The 19,060-nt window shown below is 36.2% G+C and overlaps 1 protein-coding gene across 1 annotated transcript in view; it reads right to left on the reverse strand.

Moving 5' to 3' along the window:
- slit3 (slit homolog 3 (Drosophila)) overlaps positions 1-19,060 on the reverse strand; it is a 672,803-nt gene that overhangs the window by 190,585 nt on the left and 463,158 nt on the right. The window contains 1 exon segment of the mRNA XM_062039879.1: positions 10,517-10,591. Coding sequence (XP_061895863.1) covers positions 10,517-10,591 — 75 coding nt within the window.

Below are 19,060 nucleotides of genomic sequence, written 5' to 3' on the forward strand. Positions count from 1 at the left end.
AGACACATTTTTGAAGCTTTTCAGGTGGAATTATTTCCCATTCTTGCTTGATGTACAGCTTAAGTTATTCAACTATGAAGTCACGCTGTTGTAACAAGTGGCTTGGCATTGTTTTGCTGAAATAAGCAGGGGCGTCCATGATAACTATGGAATTCTCTTTACAATGAGATAAAAGATTGTAAAAATATATTCCAATTGAAAAAAATATATAAAGACAGAACAATAAAATCATATGGACAGCCATAAGTGTTTACATTTTGCATTATATTTATTATTTTACTTATTTTTTGCCTAGTTTTGTATTTGTTTTGTATCATCCTGTGAGGTGTATATTACTTCTTTTGTTTTTTTGTTCGGTTTGTACTTCATGAAGTTATGCACTTGTGTTTTTTTGTTTGTTTTTGTTATATTTGGATGTAATTGTTGGTTTATATAGCATTATATATGTATATATTGATTGATTAAGTAAGACTACGTATTATGTTGAAGGGGGCAGGAAAATATAAGATTTTTCTTCATCCTGCTCCTTCTCAGGCACTAGTGTGTCACTGTATAACTGAATAATTGTGGTATAATTGTCTATCAAAGATGCACATCAATGAAGGAGATACATGAAAATGAAATGAAAGGAAATAACGTTGCTTGGATGGCAACATATGTTGTGCATAAAGTGTTTGATGAGCATTCCTCAACTTTCTCAGTCTTTTTTGCCACTAGTGCCAGCTTTTTTTAAACATGTTGCAGGCAGAACATTAAATATCTTGTCTTTGCGGTCTATTCAATTGAATATAAGTTGAAATCATTGTATTCTGTTTTTATTTACCATTTACACAACGTGCCAACTTCACTGGTTTTGTGTGTAAACATGTTTATTTTGTCTAAAATTTTGTGGGTGAGGCTTGAATACCGTTATGCTCTTTAGCCTGGAAAGTACGATATATTCACTGTTACGAGTGGCCCTCTGAGGGCAGCCATTACTGCGGATGTGGCCCTCAATAAAACCGAGTTTGATACACCAGTGCTATGATACCACCTAATGCAAAAAGTGCTGCAGCAATGACGATGTCACCAGCCCGCAGTCGACGGCGATCAGAGCCAAGATAAGTAAGCCCGCGTCTGACAAATCAACAACAGCAGCACAGACGCCAAGATAGAAAGCTTTGTTTGGGATACATTTCACTGAATGTGGGCTGTCCCACAGAAAACACAAACATACGTGCAATTAAGGCCAACAATATTTATATCCTGTCATTAATTTGTGTTACAGCCAACAGTATTTGTTAAAATGTTGATGAGCTAAATAGCTCACCTTAATTAGGAACATCACTAATCAAGTCCCATCACTAGTTTGTAGTTCACACTATTTTTATATTTCTGCAATAGTAACCACTTTATACTGTCAAATACTTTTATTTGTGCAAAACTTGCCGCTTCATGTGCAATATATTGTATATATATTTTTTAATGCAATATAAAATACTTCATACTGTGCAATATTTATATTTTTGAAATAGTAACCACTTCATACTGTGAAATACTTATATTTGTGCAAAAGTTACCACTTTGTGTGCAATATTTATATTTTTATATTTCTGCAATAGTTACCACTTCATACTGTGAAATACTTATATTTGTGCAGAAGTTACCACTTCATGTGCAATATATTTAATTTTATGTAATAGAAAATACTTCATACTGTGCAATATTTATATTTTTATATTTCTGCAATAGTTACCACTTCATACTGTGCAATATATTTAAATTTTTATAGTTTTGAAATAGTAACCACTTCATACTGTGAAATACTTATATTTGTGCAAAAGTTACCACTCCATGTGCAGTGTGTGTGTATATATATATATATATATATATATATATATATATATATATATATATATATATATATATATATATATATATATATATATATATATATAAATAATGTATGCAATAGAAAAATACTTGATACTGTGCAATATTTATATTTTTTATGCAATAGAAAATACTATATTTTTTTATAATTCTGCAAGTGTTAACTCGTCATACTGTGCAATACTTATATTTTTATATTTCTGCAATAGTAGCCACTTCATACTGTTAAATACTTATATTTGTGCAAAAGTTACCACTTCATGTGCAATATTTATATTTTTATGCAATAGAAAATACTTAATACTGTGCAATATTTACAATTTATATTTCTGCAATAGTAGCCACTTCATACTGTGAACTACTTATATTTGTGCAAAAGTGACCACTTCATATGCAATATTTACATTTTATGCAATAGAAAATACTTCATACTGTGCAATATTTATATTTTTTATATTTCTGCAATAGTTACCACTTTATACTGTGCAATATTTATATTTTTATATTTCTGCAATAGTAGCCACTTTATACTGTGAACTACTTATATTCGTGCAAAAGTTACCACTTTTGTGCAATATTTATATTTTTATGCAATAGAAAATACTTCTACTGTGCAATATTTATATTTTTATGCAATAACAAATACTTCATACTGTGCAATATTTATATGTTTATGCAATAGAAAATAATGCATACTGTGCAATATTTATATTTCTGCAATAGTAGCCACTTCATACCGTGAAATACTTATATTTGTGCAAAAGTTACCACTTCATATGCAATATTAATATTTTATGTAATAGGAAATACTTCATACTGTGCAATATTTATGTTTTATAATTCTGCAATAGTAGCCACTTCATACTGTGAACTACTTATATTTGTGCAAAAGTGACCACTTCATATGCAATATTTATATTTTTATGCAATAGAAAATACTTCATACTGTGCAATATTTACGTTTTTATATTTCTGCAACAGTAGCCACTTCATACTGTGAACTACTCATATTTGTGCAAAAAATACCACTTCATGTGCAATATTGATATTTTTATGCAACAGAAAATACTTCATACTGTGCAATATTTATATTTTTATGCAATAAAAAAATACTTCATACTGTGCAATATTTATATTTTTATGCAATAAAAAATACTTCATACTGTGCAATATTTATATGTTTATGCAATAGAAAATAATGCATACTGTGCGATATTTATATTTCTGCAATAGTAGCCACTTCATACTGTGAACTACTTATATTTGTGCAAAAAATACCACTTCATGTGCAATATTGATATTCTTATGCAACAGAAAATACTTCATACTGTGCAATATTTATATTTTCATGCAATAAAAAATACTTCATACTGTGCAACATTTATATTTTTATGAAATAAAAAATACTTCATACTGTGCAATATTTATATGTTTATGCAATAGAAAATAATGCATACTGTGCAATATTTATATTTCTGCAATAGTAGCCACTTCATACTGTGAACTACTTATATTTGTGCAAAAGGGACCACTTCATGTGCAATATTTATATTTGTATGCAATAGAAAATACATCATAATGTGCAATATTTGAATATTTATGCAATAAAAAATAATTCATACTGTGCAATATTTATATGTTTATGCAATAGACAATAATGCATACTGTGCAATATGTATATTTCTACAATAGTAGCCACTTCATACTGTGAAATACTTATATTTGTGCAAATGTATCCCCTTCATGTGCAATATTTATGTTTTTATGCAATAGAAAATACTTCATACTGTGCAATATTTATATGTTTATGCAATAAAAAATACTTCATACTGTGCAATATTTATATGTTTATGCAATAAAAAATACTTCATACTGTGAGACATGTATATGTTTATGCAATATAAAATACTTCATTATGTGCAATATTTATATGTTTATGCAATAAAAAATACTTCATACTGTGAGATCTGTATATGTTTATGCAATATAAAATACTTCATTCTGTGCTATATTTATATGTTTATGCAATATAAAATACTTCATACTGTGCAATATGTATATGTTTATGCAATCGAAAATACTTCATACTGTGAGATATTTATATGTTTATGCAATATAAAATACTTCATACTGTGCAATATTTATATTTTTGCAATACTTACCACTTCATACTGTGCAATATTTATATGTTTATATTTCTGCAATAGTTACCACTTCATACTGTGAATTACTTATATTTGTGCAAAAGTTACCACTTCATGTGCAATATATATATGCAATAGAAAATACTATATGTTTTATATGTATGCAATTGTTTACTCTTCATACTGTGAAATATCTATATTTTTATATTCTGCAATAGTAACCTCATCATACTGTGCAATATGTATATGTTTATGTTTCTGAAATAGTTTACACTTCATACAGTAAAATATGTTTATTTTTCTGCATTACTTTACTCTTCATACTTTGCAACAATTGTATGTTAATACTCTGCAAGAGTTACCACTTTACACTCTGCAATATTTAAGTTTTTTGTTTATTTCTGCAAAACTTTACTCGTCATACTGTGGCAATATTTAGGTTAATGATATTATTTGAAATAGTTTTCACTTTATACTGATCAATATTTATTTGTTTATATTCTGCAAATGTTACCAATTCATACGAACATTTACATTTTTATACTTCTGCACTACTTTATCGTTCATACGGTGCAATATTTTTATTTGTATATTCTGCAATAGTTACCACTTCATACTGTAAAATATATATATATTTTTAATTTATTCATACAGTGCAATATTCATATATTTATATTTCTGCAATACTTTACCCATCATACTTTGCAATATGCATACTTTTATATTTAATAATGTACTTATATTTCAGCTATAGATTATTTTGTACTGCAAAATAGTGTTTTTTTCTTTCTTGGCTGTGTGCACTTGAAGGTAAAGCAATATATATTGTGGTTGTGCAATTGTATAATGACAATAAAGGCATTTTATTGGAATATGTGTATACATCTTTCTAAAAATAGTGTACCTAATGGAGTGTCCCGCCACCTGTTGCATCCACTAATCTTTCGCACGAAGAGGGGAACAAATTAAAACAAAATGAAACGCCTTGGAGACAATAAGGCGAGATGATGCCTATCAGGGCTGCCAGAGCCTCGGGCACGCCTGTTATCGGCGCCGTGGGAGAGGACGAGGAGTGGATATGAAGAACAGACGGAAGGAATTGAGGAGCGGAATGGAAATGAGCGCCAGCCCCAATCTATATCGCCAGTGACACTGCTCCATGGTTAGCAATTTCCTCTCCGATAAATCACCTGTTGCTCCTTTTACCCCTCCCCTCCTCCTCCATCACACCATGGCACGCACACCCTGGAGCAAGTGGTAGATAAAGCACGCTTGTAAATCTGAATCGAAGGCCAATCCTCTATTTCCGTTTAATATTGTCTCCTCCTGGTCCTCCCCATCCTTGTCGTCCACTTCACTGTCATGTCCGTCTCAGCTCTCCTCTCCCATTAACTTGTTTGCATCCATTTCCTTCCCGCCGCTTGTTCACTTGAGCACCTTTTTTTTTTTTTCCTCATTCAATTATTCTCCCGCTAACCCGCCAGATAAGGTGGACTATACATATATAATGCATGGCGGATATAGCTACACATAATGAGCAGTTCCAATGTGGGAGATGTCGTCAAATCCAATATGTCTGCTGGGGTGAGCAAAGCTATTATGATGGGAAACTGAATTTTGCTCTGATTGTATTATTGGTCCAAAAGTAGCTTGGTGATTGACGTCACTACAAGTCAGGGGTGTCCAAACTACGGCCTGCGAGCCAAGTGTGGCCCACCTACGCTTACAGTGTGTATATATATATATATATATATATATATATATATACACATATAAATGCACACATTATATATATAATGTGTGCATATATACATACATACATACATTTATATATATATATATATATATATACATACATACATTTATATATATATATATATATATATATATATATATATATATATATATATATATATATATATATATATATATATATATATGTCTTAATTAGATTATCCAAAAAAAATAGTGCTCGATACCGTGGTAGAGCGTAATATGTATGTGTGGGAAAAAAATCACAAGACTATTTCATCTCTACAGGCCTGTTTCATGAGGGTTTCCTCAATCATCAGGAGATTTTTTGAGGTGATTGAGGAAACCCTCATGAAACAGGCCTGTAGAGATGAAATAGTCTTGTGATTTTTTCCCACACAAACATATATATATATATATATATACACTACCGTTCAAAAGTTTGGGGTCACATTGAAATGTCCTTATTTTTTAAGGAAAAGCACTGTACTTTTCAATGGAGATAACTTTAAACTAGTCTTAACTTTAAAGAAATACACTCTATACATTGCTAATGTGGTATATTACTATTCTAGCTGCAAATGCCTGGTTTTTGGTGCAATATCTACATAGGTGTATAGAGGCCCATTTCCAGCAACTATCACTCCAGTGTTCTAATGGTACAATGTCTTTGCTCATTGGCTCAGAAGGCTAATTGATGATTAGAAAACCCTTGTGCAATCATGTTCACACATCCGAAAACAGTTTAGCTCGTTACAGAAGCTACAAAACTGACCTTCCTTTGAGCAGATTGAGTTTCTGGAGCATCACATTTGTGGGGTCAATTAAACGCTCAAAATGGCCAGAAAAAGATAACTTTCATCTGAAACTCGACAGTCTATTCTTGTTCTTAAAAATGAAGGCTATTCCACAAAATTGTTTGGGTGACCCCAAACTTTTGAACGGTAGTGAACGGTAGTGTGTATATATATATATATATATATATATATATATATATATATATATATATATATATATATATATATATATATATATATATATATATATATATATATATATATATATACACAGTACAGGCCAAAAGTTTGGACACACCTTCTCATTCAATGTGTTTTTTCTTTATTTTCATGACTATTTACATTATAGATTGTCACTGAAGGCATCAAAACTATGAATGAACACATGTGGAGTTATGTACTTAACAAAAAAAAAGGTGAAATAACTGAAAACATGTTTTATATTCTAGTTTCTTCAAAATAGCCACCCCTTTGCGCTGATTACTTTTTCGCACACTCTTGGCATTCTCTCCATGAGCTTCAAGAGGTAGTCACCGGAAATGGTTTCCACTTCACAGGTGTGCTTGAAGCTCAGTTTTAAGGTGGGCGGGACCATGAGACCCTCTAAACGTCCCCCTTGCACCAAAGTGTGGTCGATTTTCTGTGTGTGTGTGTGTGTGTGTGTGTGTGTGTGTGTGTGTGTGTGTGTGTGTGTGTGTGTGTGTGTGTGTGTGTGTGTGTGTGTGTGTGTGCTTAGGTGAGTGCAGGTCACAAAGTGTGCCCAGGTATCTTCTGCAAACTACACTTCGATATACAGATTTCAATTTGGACAAATTAAAATGCCAGATGGCACTATTTTTTTTTTTTCCAATTCAAAGCATGCGGAAAAATGCCTTGCTCCTGATTTAGACTTTTGGGGCATATTTGGGCTGCATTTTTTTGCTTGAACTCAACAAATGGTACTACTTGTTACTTTGTAGCTTCCATTGTGCAGCAAAACAATTACAAACGTTGACAGTCGACAGCAAACCACATTTACATAATAATGAGCCCTCCCCTGAACCAGACAGATAACATTGGTCTCAGCGTGTGCAGCCGCGTTAACAAACCTATGTCGAGCACGTCGCCGGGACAAATGCAATCATCGCACTCGTGTCATCATTGCATGCATCGAGGGCTTCCAATGTGGCCTTAGACCACTTAGAGAAGAACTACTCGCAGTCAGGGCCCCGGAGCTCGACACCCCCCACCACCCTCGTCAACCACCCGCCCAAAAAGATTTGAAAAAAGAAAATCATGATTTGCGACGGCGGGCGCGTGCACCGCCTGTGCTTTTAGCTCAGTAGTAGTACACTGGTCTCTCACACAGGCGGTGTGGGTTAGAGCAAATGAAGGCAGCCGAGAAAGAGAGAGTACACCATAGTCATTCACATCGACGTCCCACTGGGGTGAGTTTCCCTTGCCCTTATGTGGGCTCTGTACCGAGGATGTCGTTGTGGCTTGTGCAGCCCTTTGAGACACTTGTGATTTAGGGCTATATAAATAAACATTGATTGAAGAAAAATAAACTACTTTTCTCCTATGTTGACACCTTAAAGGCCTACTGAAAGCCACTACTACCGACCACGCAGTCTGATAGTTTATACATCAATGATGAAATCTTAACATTGCAACACATGCCAATACGGCCGGGTTAGATTAGTAAAGTGCAATTTTAAATTTCCCGCGAAATATTCTGCTGAAAACGTCTCGGTATGACGACGTTTGCGCGTGACGTCACGGATTGTAGCGGACATTTTGGGACAGCATTGTGGCCAGCTATTAAATCGTCTGTTTTCATCGCAAAATTCCACAGTATTCTGGACATCTGTGTTGGTGAATCTTTTGCAAATTGTTTAATGGACAATGAAGACAGCAAAGAAGAGAGCTGTAGGTGGGAAGCGGTGTATTAGCGGCCGGCTGCAGCAACACAACCAGGAGGACTTTGAGTTGGATAGCAGACGCGCTACCGTGAGTACGGAGCTTTGCCTTCCAAACATTTGATCGCTTGCCCGTACGTGCGTGCCGCTATGTGCATGTCACGTACGTGACTTTGGGGAAATATATGTGCTGTATGAATTTTGCGGAGGTGAACGGTACTTTGGGCTGTGGGATTGAGTGTGTTGTGCGGGTGTTTGATTTGTATTGGTGGGTTATATGGACAGGAGGGGGGAGGTGTTTGTTATGCGGGATTAATTTGTGGCATATTAAATATAAGCCTGGTTGTGTTGTGGCTAATAGAGTATATACAGTGGGGCAAAAAAGTATTTAGTCAGCCACCCATTGACAATCAATGGGTGGCTGACTAAATACTTTTTTGCCCCACTGTATATGTGTTGTTTATTCCCACCCGCCTCTCACAGCATCTTCCCTATCTGAATCGCTTCCACTGCCCTCTAATCCTTCACTCTCACTTTTCCACAAATCTTTCATCCTCGCTCAAATTAATGGGGTAATCGTCGCTTTCTCGGTCCGAATCGCTCTCGCTGCTGGTGGCCATGATTGTAAACAATGTGCAGATGTGAGGCGCTCCACAACCTGTGACGTCACGCTACTTCCGGTACAGGCGAGGCTTTTTTTATCAGCGACCAAAAGTTGCGAACTTTATCGTCGATGTTCTCTACTAAATCCTTTCAGCAAAAATATGGCAATATCGCGGAATGATCAAGTATGACACATAGAATGGATCTGCTATCCCCGTTTGAATAAGAAAATCACATTTCAGTAGGCCTTTAATGAATGTAGCGCACATTTGTAGTTATTTCCCCATATTTCTGCACAATAACTCAGATATGGTAACACTAGCGAGCAGTAGAGAACATGAAGTGATTTTTGGCCCAGGACGCATTTTGCTTTATTCATTATTGAAATGTTTTTTGCCACCTTATGTTGTATATTTTGTATATGGGATTTCCAGTTCATTTTATCATCTATTAATACTCCCAAAAATCTGGTTTCTTTTACCCTTTCAATGTCTACTCCTTATATTTGTGTGTGATGCTCTTTTCTACTGTTACCAAATAGCATTACCGTATTTTTCGGACTATTAGTCGCAGTTTTTTTCATAGTTTGGGCGACTTATACTCAGGAGCGACTTATGTGTGAAATGATTAGCACATTACCGTAAAATATCAAATAATATTGTTTAGCTCATTCACGTAAGAGACTAGACGTATAAGATTTCATGGGATTTAGCGATTAGGAGTGACAGATTGTTTGGTAAACGTATAGCATGTTCTATATGTTATAGTTATTTGAATGACTCTTACCATAATATGTTACGTTAACATACCAGGCACGTTCTCAGTTGGTTATTTATGCCTCATATAACGTACACTTATTCAGCCTGTTGTTCACTATTCTTTAGACATTTTAAATTGCCTTTCAAATGTCTATTCTTGGTGTTGGCTTTTATCAAATACATTTCCCCCAAAAAATGTGACTTATACTCCAGTGCGACTTATATATGTTGTTTTCCTTCTTTATTATGCATTTTCGGCCGGTGAGACTTATACTCCGGAGCGACTTATACTCCGAAAAATACAGTAATTTAGTTTTATTGGGATTCAAAGATAGTCTGTTTTTGTCAAACCATTTTTTAAATGTGTTAATTTCTTCTGTTACTATTTCTTTAAAAAAAAAAAAAAAAAATTAGATTTTCGAATTAATCGCGATTCGTATTTGTATACCTTCTTACTCGGTTAACACACAGAAGATAATACAAATAATCCATCCATCCATCCATTTTCAAGCGGTATAAAATGGATGGATGGATTATTTGTATTATCTTCTGTGTGTTAACCGATTAAGAAGGTATACAAATACGAATCGTGATTAATTCGAAAATCTAACTTTTTTTGGACACCCCAGGTATCTACGGTACCTGGTCCCCTGATCGGGCTAGAATAGGACAAAGGGGTGAGGCATACGTACATCTTCCTCAAGTTCGGCAGCTTCTTGAACGTCCCAGCCGCCTCCAGTACGCCGATCTCGTTGTCGTTGAGCCGCCTGCACGGTGACAAGAGGGATTAGACATTCCATTCGAACCTCAAAGTCAAAACCCACATAAAACCCAAAGAGTCGCAGGGATGAGTGGCTGCGTCATGAAGGTGAGGAGGCCTTTGGTGACTCTTTAAAACGTGAAGACGACACGAGCGGGGTTCCTAATTTGAAGAAGTCCGGGGGAAAATGGGTCATCAATACTCAGAGTACAACGCCCAAAGCCCTGGTAAAACACTGGACATCTGGTGTACTGAAGTAAATGTACTTTAATGTCACGCTTCCAGACAAACCTTCGGAAAAAGGACCTTTTGAGGAGGTAAAGGTCTGAAAATAAACTGACTGTTCAATGACGCTCCAAAATGAATATGTGCCTGTAGAACCTGCTTATGGCTTCTAAACATACCAACCATCCACCAGACAAGAGGTTCTAAAATTACCGTATTTTCCGGACCATAGGACGCACCGGATTATAAGGCGCACTGCCGATGAATGGTCTATTTTTGATCTTTTTTCATATATAAGGCTCACCGGACTATAAGGCGCATTAACGGAGTCATATTATTATTATTTGTTTCTAAATGTAAAAGACTTCCTTGTGGTCCACATAACATGTAATGGTGGTTCTTTGCTCAAAATGTTGCAGAGATTATGTTTTAAAGTCGCTTCCGGATGCGCCGTTTTGTGGGCGGTCTTATTTACGTGGCTCACCTTCGGCAGCGTCTTCTCCCCGTCATCTTTGTTGTAGCGGTGTAGCGCGCAAGGACGGGCGTGGAAGAAGTGTCAAAAGATGGCGCTAACTGTTTTAATGACATTCAGACTTTACTTCAATCAATAACGGAGCAGCATCTCCTCGTCGTCCACAGTTTCCAAAAACAATTTGAAATGTGGACTCGTCAGACCACAGAACACTTTTACACTTTGCATCAGTCCACGTTAGATGAGCTCGGGCCCAGGGAAGCCAGCGGCGTTTCTGGGTGTTGTTGATAAATGGCTTTGGCTTTGCATAGTAGAGTTTTAACTTGTACTTACAGATGTAGCGACCAACTGCAGTTACTGACAGTGGTTTTCTGAAGTGCTCCTGAGGCCATGTGGTGATATCCTTTACAAACTGATGTCGCTTTTTGATGCAGTACCGCCTGAGGGACCGAACGTCTGTAATATCATCGCTTACGTGCAGTGATTTCTCCAGATTCTCTGAACCTTTTGATTATTAAAACCCCAAATTCCTTGCAACAGCTGGTTGAGGAATGTTGTTCTTAAACTGTTGGACAATTTGCTCACAAATTTGTTGACAAAGTGGTGACCCTCGCCCCATTCTTGTTTGTGAATGACTGAGCATTTCATGGAAGCTACTTTTATACCCAATCATGGCACCCCCCTGTTCCCAATTAGCCTGTTCACCTGTGGGATGTTCCAAATAAGTGTTTGATGAGCATTCCTCAACTTTATCAGTCTTTTTTGCCACTGTTGCAGGCATCAAATTCCAAAATGAGCTAATATTTGCAACAAAATAAATGTTTCCCGTTCGAACGTTACGTATCTTGTCCTTGCAATTGAATATAAGTTGAAAAGGATTTGTAAATCATCGCATTCTGTTTTTATTCACCATTTACACAACGTGCCAACTTCACTGGTGTCGTTTTTTTGTACATTAAATGACTAAATCAAGGCTATATTTTGAACAACACACAATACTAGTGCGGCACTTCTTCGAAATAGATGTAAATTACAAGGAACTGAACAACAGCCTTATGTTTTCATTGTTTTATTTTTCACCTCACTTCCTTTCGTCCGTGTTTATTATAACTGCGGTCTTTATTTATGATTTTTGTCGTCGTATTTCTTTAGTTTTTCGTGAAATTATTCATGACAGCATCCAAGAAGTGTTAAATTGTGTGCAACAACGAGACAAACAAATGAATATATTTCTGAACCAACTAGGGGGGGGCAACTTTTTTCTATTTTTCCCTTTGATTCCCTGCATATTTTCTATGGATTTGATATGAATATTTGATCAGACCGTGCTTTGTGACAACCAGTTGTTCTCCGTCCACATCTAAGGATTTGACTACTCAACACACACACGCCTCATTCTTTATGTTTAATGGCCGCTGTGAATACTAAGCCGGTTCTTTCTTATTATAATAATCCCCTATCAGCCGACCGGGCCTGAACACGGCCTTCCCTCAATGTAATCAGGGTATCCTGGTTGCATATTACTCTCCGCTATGTGGCACCTCATTTCCATTTGTCACAGCTAAAAAGGATATAAGGGACTGCTCAGTATGCCAGTGTGAGCCCCCGCCACAGATCATGATGGCTCCCTTAGGTCTTGCAACGAGATGGAAAACACCTTGGAGAGCCTTTTTTTTTTTTTTAACTTGGAACTAAAAAAAAAAAAAAGAAAAAAAAGAAAAGTGACGACAGGGACACACTTGGGTTGGTTGGTTTTGATGGATTCCTACAGGTTTTGAGTCTGAGTGCCGAGCATATCAAGCAGCTTCGAAGGCGTTCAGGGATATTTTTCTTTACTTTTACATGCAAATGTACGTTTCTACCATTTTGACAACAGCGTTTTGGACTCAAGAGGATGGGTTACCATTTTAAGCAGTCTTAAAAGTATTTAAGTGTTCAGTCTGGGCATACATGATTGCTATGGGCAATACCACGTTCTTACTGCAAACAAAAAACAGTATCATCCATCGATACCAATACTTTTTGTATGTACAAACCCCGTTTCCATATGAGTTGGGAAATTGTGTTAGATGTAAATATAAATGGAATACAATGATTTGCAAATCCTTTTCAAGCCATATTCAATTGAATGCACTACAAAGACAACATATTTGATGTTCAAACTCATAAACTTTATTTATTTTTTGCTAATAATAATGAACTTAGAATTTCATGGCTGTAACACGTGCCAAAGTAGTTGGGAAAGGGCATGTTTACCACTGTGTTACATGGCCTTTCCTTTTAACAACACTCAGTAAACGTTTGGGAACTGAGGAGACACATTTTTGAAGCTTCTCAGGTGGAATTCTTCCCCTTTCTTGCTTGATGTACAGTTAAGTTGTTCAACAGTCCGGGGGTCTCCGTTGTGCTATTTTAGGCTTCATAATGCGCCACACATTTTCAAAGGGAGACAGGTCTGGACTACAGGCAGGCCAGTCTAGTACCCGCACTCTTTTACTATGAAGCCACATTAATGTAACACATGGCTTGGCATTGTCTTGCTGAAATAAGCAGGGGCGTCCATGGTAACGTTGCTTGGATGGCAACATATGTTGCTCCAAAACCTGTATGTACCTTTCAGCATTAATGGTGCCTTCACAGATGTGTAAGTTACCCATGTCTTGGGCACTAATACACCCCCATACCATCACAGATGCTGGCTTTTACACTTTGCGCCTATAACAATCCGGATGTTTTTGTTCCTCTTTGTTCCAGAGGACACGACGTCCACAGTTTCCAAAAGCAATTTGAAATGTGGACTCGTCAGACCACAGAACACTTTTCCACTTTGTATCAGTCCATCTTAGATGAGCTCAGGCCCAGCGAAGCCGACGGCGTTTCTGGGTGTTGTTGATAAACGGTTTTCGCCTTGCATAAGAGAGTTTTAATTTGCACTTACAGATGTAGCGACCAACTGTAGTTACTGACAGTGGGTTTCTGAAGTGTTCCTGGGCCCATGTGGTGATATCCTTTACACGCTGATGTCGCTTGTTGATGCAGTACAGCCTGAGGGATCGAAGGTCACAGGCTTAGCTGCTTACGTGCAGTGATTTCTCCAGATTCTCTGAACCCTTTGATGATATTACGGAGCGTAGATGGTGAAATCCCTGAATTCCTTGCAATAGCTGGTTGAGAAAGGTTTTTCTTAAACTGTTCAACAATTTGCTCACGCATTTGTTGACAAAGTGGTGACCCTCGCCCCATCCTTGTTTGTGAATGACTGAGCATTTCATGGAATCTACTTTTATACCCAATCATGGCACCCACCTGTTCCCAATTAGCCTGTTCACCTGTGGGATGTTCCAAATAAGTGTTTGATGAGCATTCCTCAACTTTATCAATATTTATTGCCACCTTTCCCAACTTCTTTGTCACGTGTTGCTGGCATCAAATTCTAAAGTTAATGATTATTTGCAAAAAAAAAAAGTTGATCAGTTTGAACATCAAATATGTTGTCTTTGTAGCATATTCAACTGAATATGGGTTGAAAATGATTTGCAAATCATTGTATTCCGTTTATATTTACATCTAACACAATTTCCCAACTCATATGGAAACGGGGTTTGTATTTATATTCAGTAGAGCACATTTGAGTACTACTTTGGAAATCTGTACCTCTTTCAGAGATCACATTTAGTTCCCTTTAAAGCATTCACATGTTGCACAATGAGATGTAAGCATGGGATAAAGTGTAGAATCCTGAAACTTTCTGTCTGTACTAGGGTTGTACGGTATACCGGTATTAGTATAGTACCGCGTTACTAAAGAATTATATACAATACTTTACCGCCTCTGAAAAATACCGGTCCGCCACAACCTGCCCCCGTGCCCCTCGTCGTCACGTCGTGGCATTGCTGGTTTACAAGCAGAGGAGCATGTTCGGCAGCGCACAATCACAGAGTACTTACAAGCAGACACAGTGTGTAGACAGAAAAGGGAGAACGGACACATTTTGGCTTAAAAACTAACGATAAAGGTAATGTTATAACACTGAAACACCCTCAGGAAGAGGTGCTTTAAGACATTACTAGCTAGCTAGCAGCTAACGTCCATCCACAGTCTGCAGTGTTGTAGCTACTTCTAAATCACTAATCCTGGTCTCCATGGCGACAAATACAGTAAGTTTCTTACAAGTATCATCCCTGCGGGACGAGGAATAGCTAAACATGCTTCACTACACACCGTAGCTCACCGGCGTCACAATGTAAACAAACACCGTTGGTGGATCTACACCTGACATCCACTGTAATGATACCAAGTACAGTAGCGAACATCTTCTTTTGTGTTTTTTTTAAATGTATATTATGTTTATAAACTCATGAAATATGTCCCTGGACACATGAGGACTTTGAATATGAGCAATGTCTGATCCTGTAACTACTTGGTATCGGATCGATACCCAAATTTGTGGTATCATCCAAAACTAATGTAAAGTATCAAAGAAGTGAAGAATAAGTGATTATTACATTTTAACAGAAGTGTAGATAGAACATGTTAAAAGAGAAAGTCAGCAGATATTAACAGTAATAATAAATCATTTTCTACCACTTGTCCTTAATAATGTTGACAATATAATAGGTAGATAAATGACACAATATGTTACTGCATATGTCAGCTGACTAATTAGGAGCCTTTGTTTGTTTACTTACTAATAAAAGACAAGTTGTACTGTATGTTCACTATTTTATTTAAGGACAAACTTGCAATAATAAACATATGTTTAATGTACCCTAAGATTTTTTTGTTAGAATAAAGCCAATAATGCAATTTTTTGTGGTCCCCTTTATTTAGAAAAGTACGGAAAAGTACTTAAAAGTATCAATTTTGGTACCGGTACCAAAATATTGGTATCTGGACAACACTAGTCTGTACAATATATCAGTAGAATAAGCACACATCTGATTGGGGAGTCACAGTGTGGAATTTTCACTTTATGTGGTGTTGGAGTTGTCCGACTTTTTGTGGGGCCGTAAACACATCAGTGGCTAAGTGTCATGAGTGCGGGTGCGGCTGCTGTTGATATGACAGATGACAGAGAGTTGGTTTTGGCCTGGTTTGTACAGCAGACATAGACCACTTTTGCTGGATAGAAGTTTTTTACTCATGTGTTTAGTGTGGTTATATAAACACTTTTGCTCAATAAAGTGATCGATGGATTTTATGTCCTCCTTAGAACGTCTCGACAGACGTTACAATAATTGAACAGTGTTTAAAAAACATTGTTATCTGTTGTGACCGCTCGTTGTCACCTGTCGATCACAGTTGCTTTGCAAAATCCTAAGGAACAAATTCTTATATTTATTATGTTTAGAGTGAGGGAACGTTGGTAGCAATATTATAGTCCGGGTGGAAATTGTGAGAAATTCCTGGGAAGAGTAGCCCTGAGAGATTTTCGGGAGGGGCACTAAAATTCTGGGAAAAATCTAGAGGGTTGGCAAGTATTTTTTGTGACATATTTTGGAAATGATGAGTGCACTGCGGCCCAAACAAAGCACAGCTGAGAAATATATATATTTTTTGAGGCCAACAGTGTTTAGAAACACTATTCTAAATGACTGATCTGTGCCTCTGTGGCCGCAAATAAACTGTTTCTTAAAAGTAGCATTATCACTGGAGGACTAAGGACGAGGAATATATAAACATGCTACATTATACACCGTGGGAGGACACAAATAAAAGCTAAGCTAAAGCATTTAAATGTAAACAGGCAAAGGGCAGATCGATAAAAATATTGACGTCATCACAAAAGTGTTTTTCTGTCGTTTTTGTTATTGTTTACAAAACTTAGGAAATAAGAGCCAGTTGTAGTTTTTCCTTTTTTAGCTATTTTTTTACTATTGACTTTATTATAAATGTTGTATAAACAAAACCCAAAACTAGTGAAGTTGGCACCTTGTGTTAAAATGGTAAATAAAAACAGAATAAAATGATTTGCCAATCCTTTTCAACTTATATTCAATTGAATAGACTGCAAAGACAAGATACTTAATGTTTCAACTGAGCAACTTATATATCTTTTTGCAAATAATTAGGCATGTCCGATAATGGCTTTTTGCAGATATCCGATATGCCGATATTGTCAAACTCTTTAATTACCGATATCAACCGATACCGATATCAACCGATATATAAAGTCGTGGAATTAACACATTATTATGCCTAATTTGGACAACCAGGTATGGTGAAGATAAGGTACTTTTTAAAAAAATTAATCAAATAAAATACGATAAATAAATTAAAAACATTTTCTTGAATAAAAAAGAAAGTAAAACAATATAAAAACAGGTACATAGAAACTAGTAATTAATGAAAATGTGTAAAATTAACTGTTAAAGGTTAGTACTATTAGTGGACCAGCAGCACGCACAATCATGTGTGCTTACGGACTGTATCCCTTGCAGACTGTATTGATATATATTGATATATAATGTAGGAACCAGAATATTAATAACAGAAAGAAACAACCCTTTTGTGTGAATGAGTGTGAATGAGTGTAAATGGGGGAGGGAGGTTTTTTGGGTTGGTGCACTAATTGTAAGTGTATCTTGTGTTTTTTATGTGGATTTAATTTTAAAAAAAAAACTAACAGAAAAAACGATACTGATAATAAAAAAACCTATACCGATAATTTCCGATAATATCGGCAGACCGATATTATCGGACATCTCTACAAATAATCATTAACTTAGAAAATTTAATGGCAGCAACACATTGCATTTTTACCACTGATTTACATTTCTGGGTGTTGTTGATAAATGGCTTTGGCTCTGCATAGTAGAGTTTTAACTTGCACTTACAGATGTAGCGACCAACTGTAGTTACTGACAGTTGTTTTCTGAAGTGTTCCTGAACCCATGTGGTGATATCCTTTACACACCGATGTCGGGTTTTGATGCAGTACCGCCTGAGAGATCGAAGGTCCGTAACATAATCGCTTCCGTGCAGTGATTTCTCCAGATTCTCTGAACGTTTTGATGATATTACGGGCCGTAGATGGTGAAATCCCTAAATTCCTTGCAATAGCTGGTTGAGAAATGTTGTTCTTAAACTGTTGGACAATTTGCTCACGCATTTGTTGACAAAGTGGTGACCCTCGCCCCATCCTTGTTTGTGAATGACTGAGCATTTCATGGAAGCTGCTTTTATACCCAATCATGGCACCCACCTGTTCCCAATTAGCCTGTTCACCTGTGGGATGTTCCAAATAAGTGTTTGATGAACATTCCTCAACTTTCTCAGTCTTTTTTTGCCACTTGCGCCAGCTTTTTGGAACCATGTTGAAATTCCAAATGAGCTAAGATTTGCAAAAAATAACAATGTTTACCAGTTGGAACATTAAATATCTTGTCTTTGCAGTCTATTCAATTGAATATAAATTGAAAAGGATTTGCAAATCATTGTATTTTGTTTTTATTTACCATTTACACAACGTGCCAACTTCACTGGTTTTGGGTTTTGTACTAAAAGGGAATATATAATATTATTTAATATTGTTAAACTGTCATCCTGAGTTTTTGTCAGATTACAGTTGTGATAAAAATGTATCATTTAATTATCTTGAACATTTCAAGTACTGTATGAACATACGTATGACCAAATCCGCCCATGTAACTACTTGGTATTGTATCGATACCCACATGTGTAGTATCCTCCAAAACCAGGGGTCTGCAACATGCGGCTCTTTAGCGCCACCCTAGTGGCTCCCTGGAGCTTTTTCAAAAATGTATGAAAATAAAAAAA

Source organism: Entelurus aequoreus, linkage group LG28 (assembly GCF_033978785.1).
Source record: "Entelurus aequoreus isolate RoL-2023_Sb linkage group LG28, RoL_Eaeq_v1.1, whole genome shotgun sequence".
Lineage (NCBI taxonomy): Eukaryota > Metazoa > Chordata > Actinopteri > Syngnathiformes > Syngnathidae > Entelurus > Entelurus aequoreus.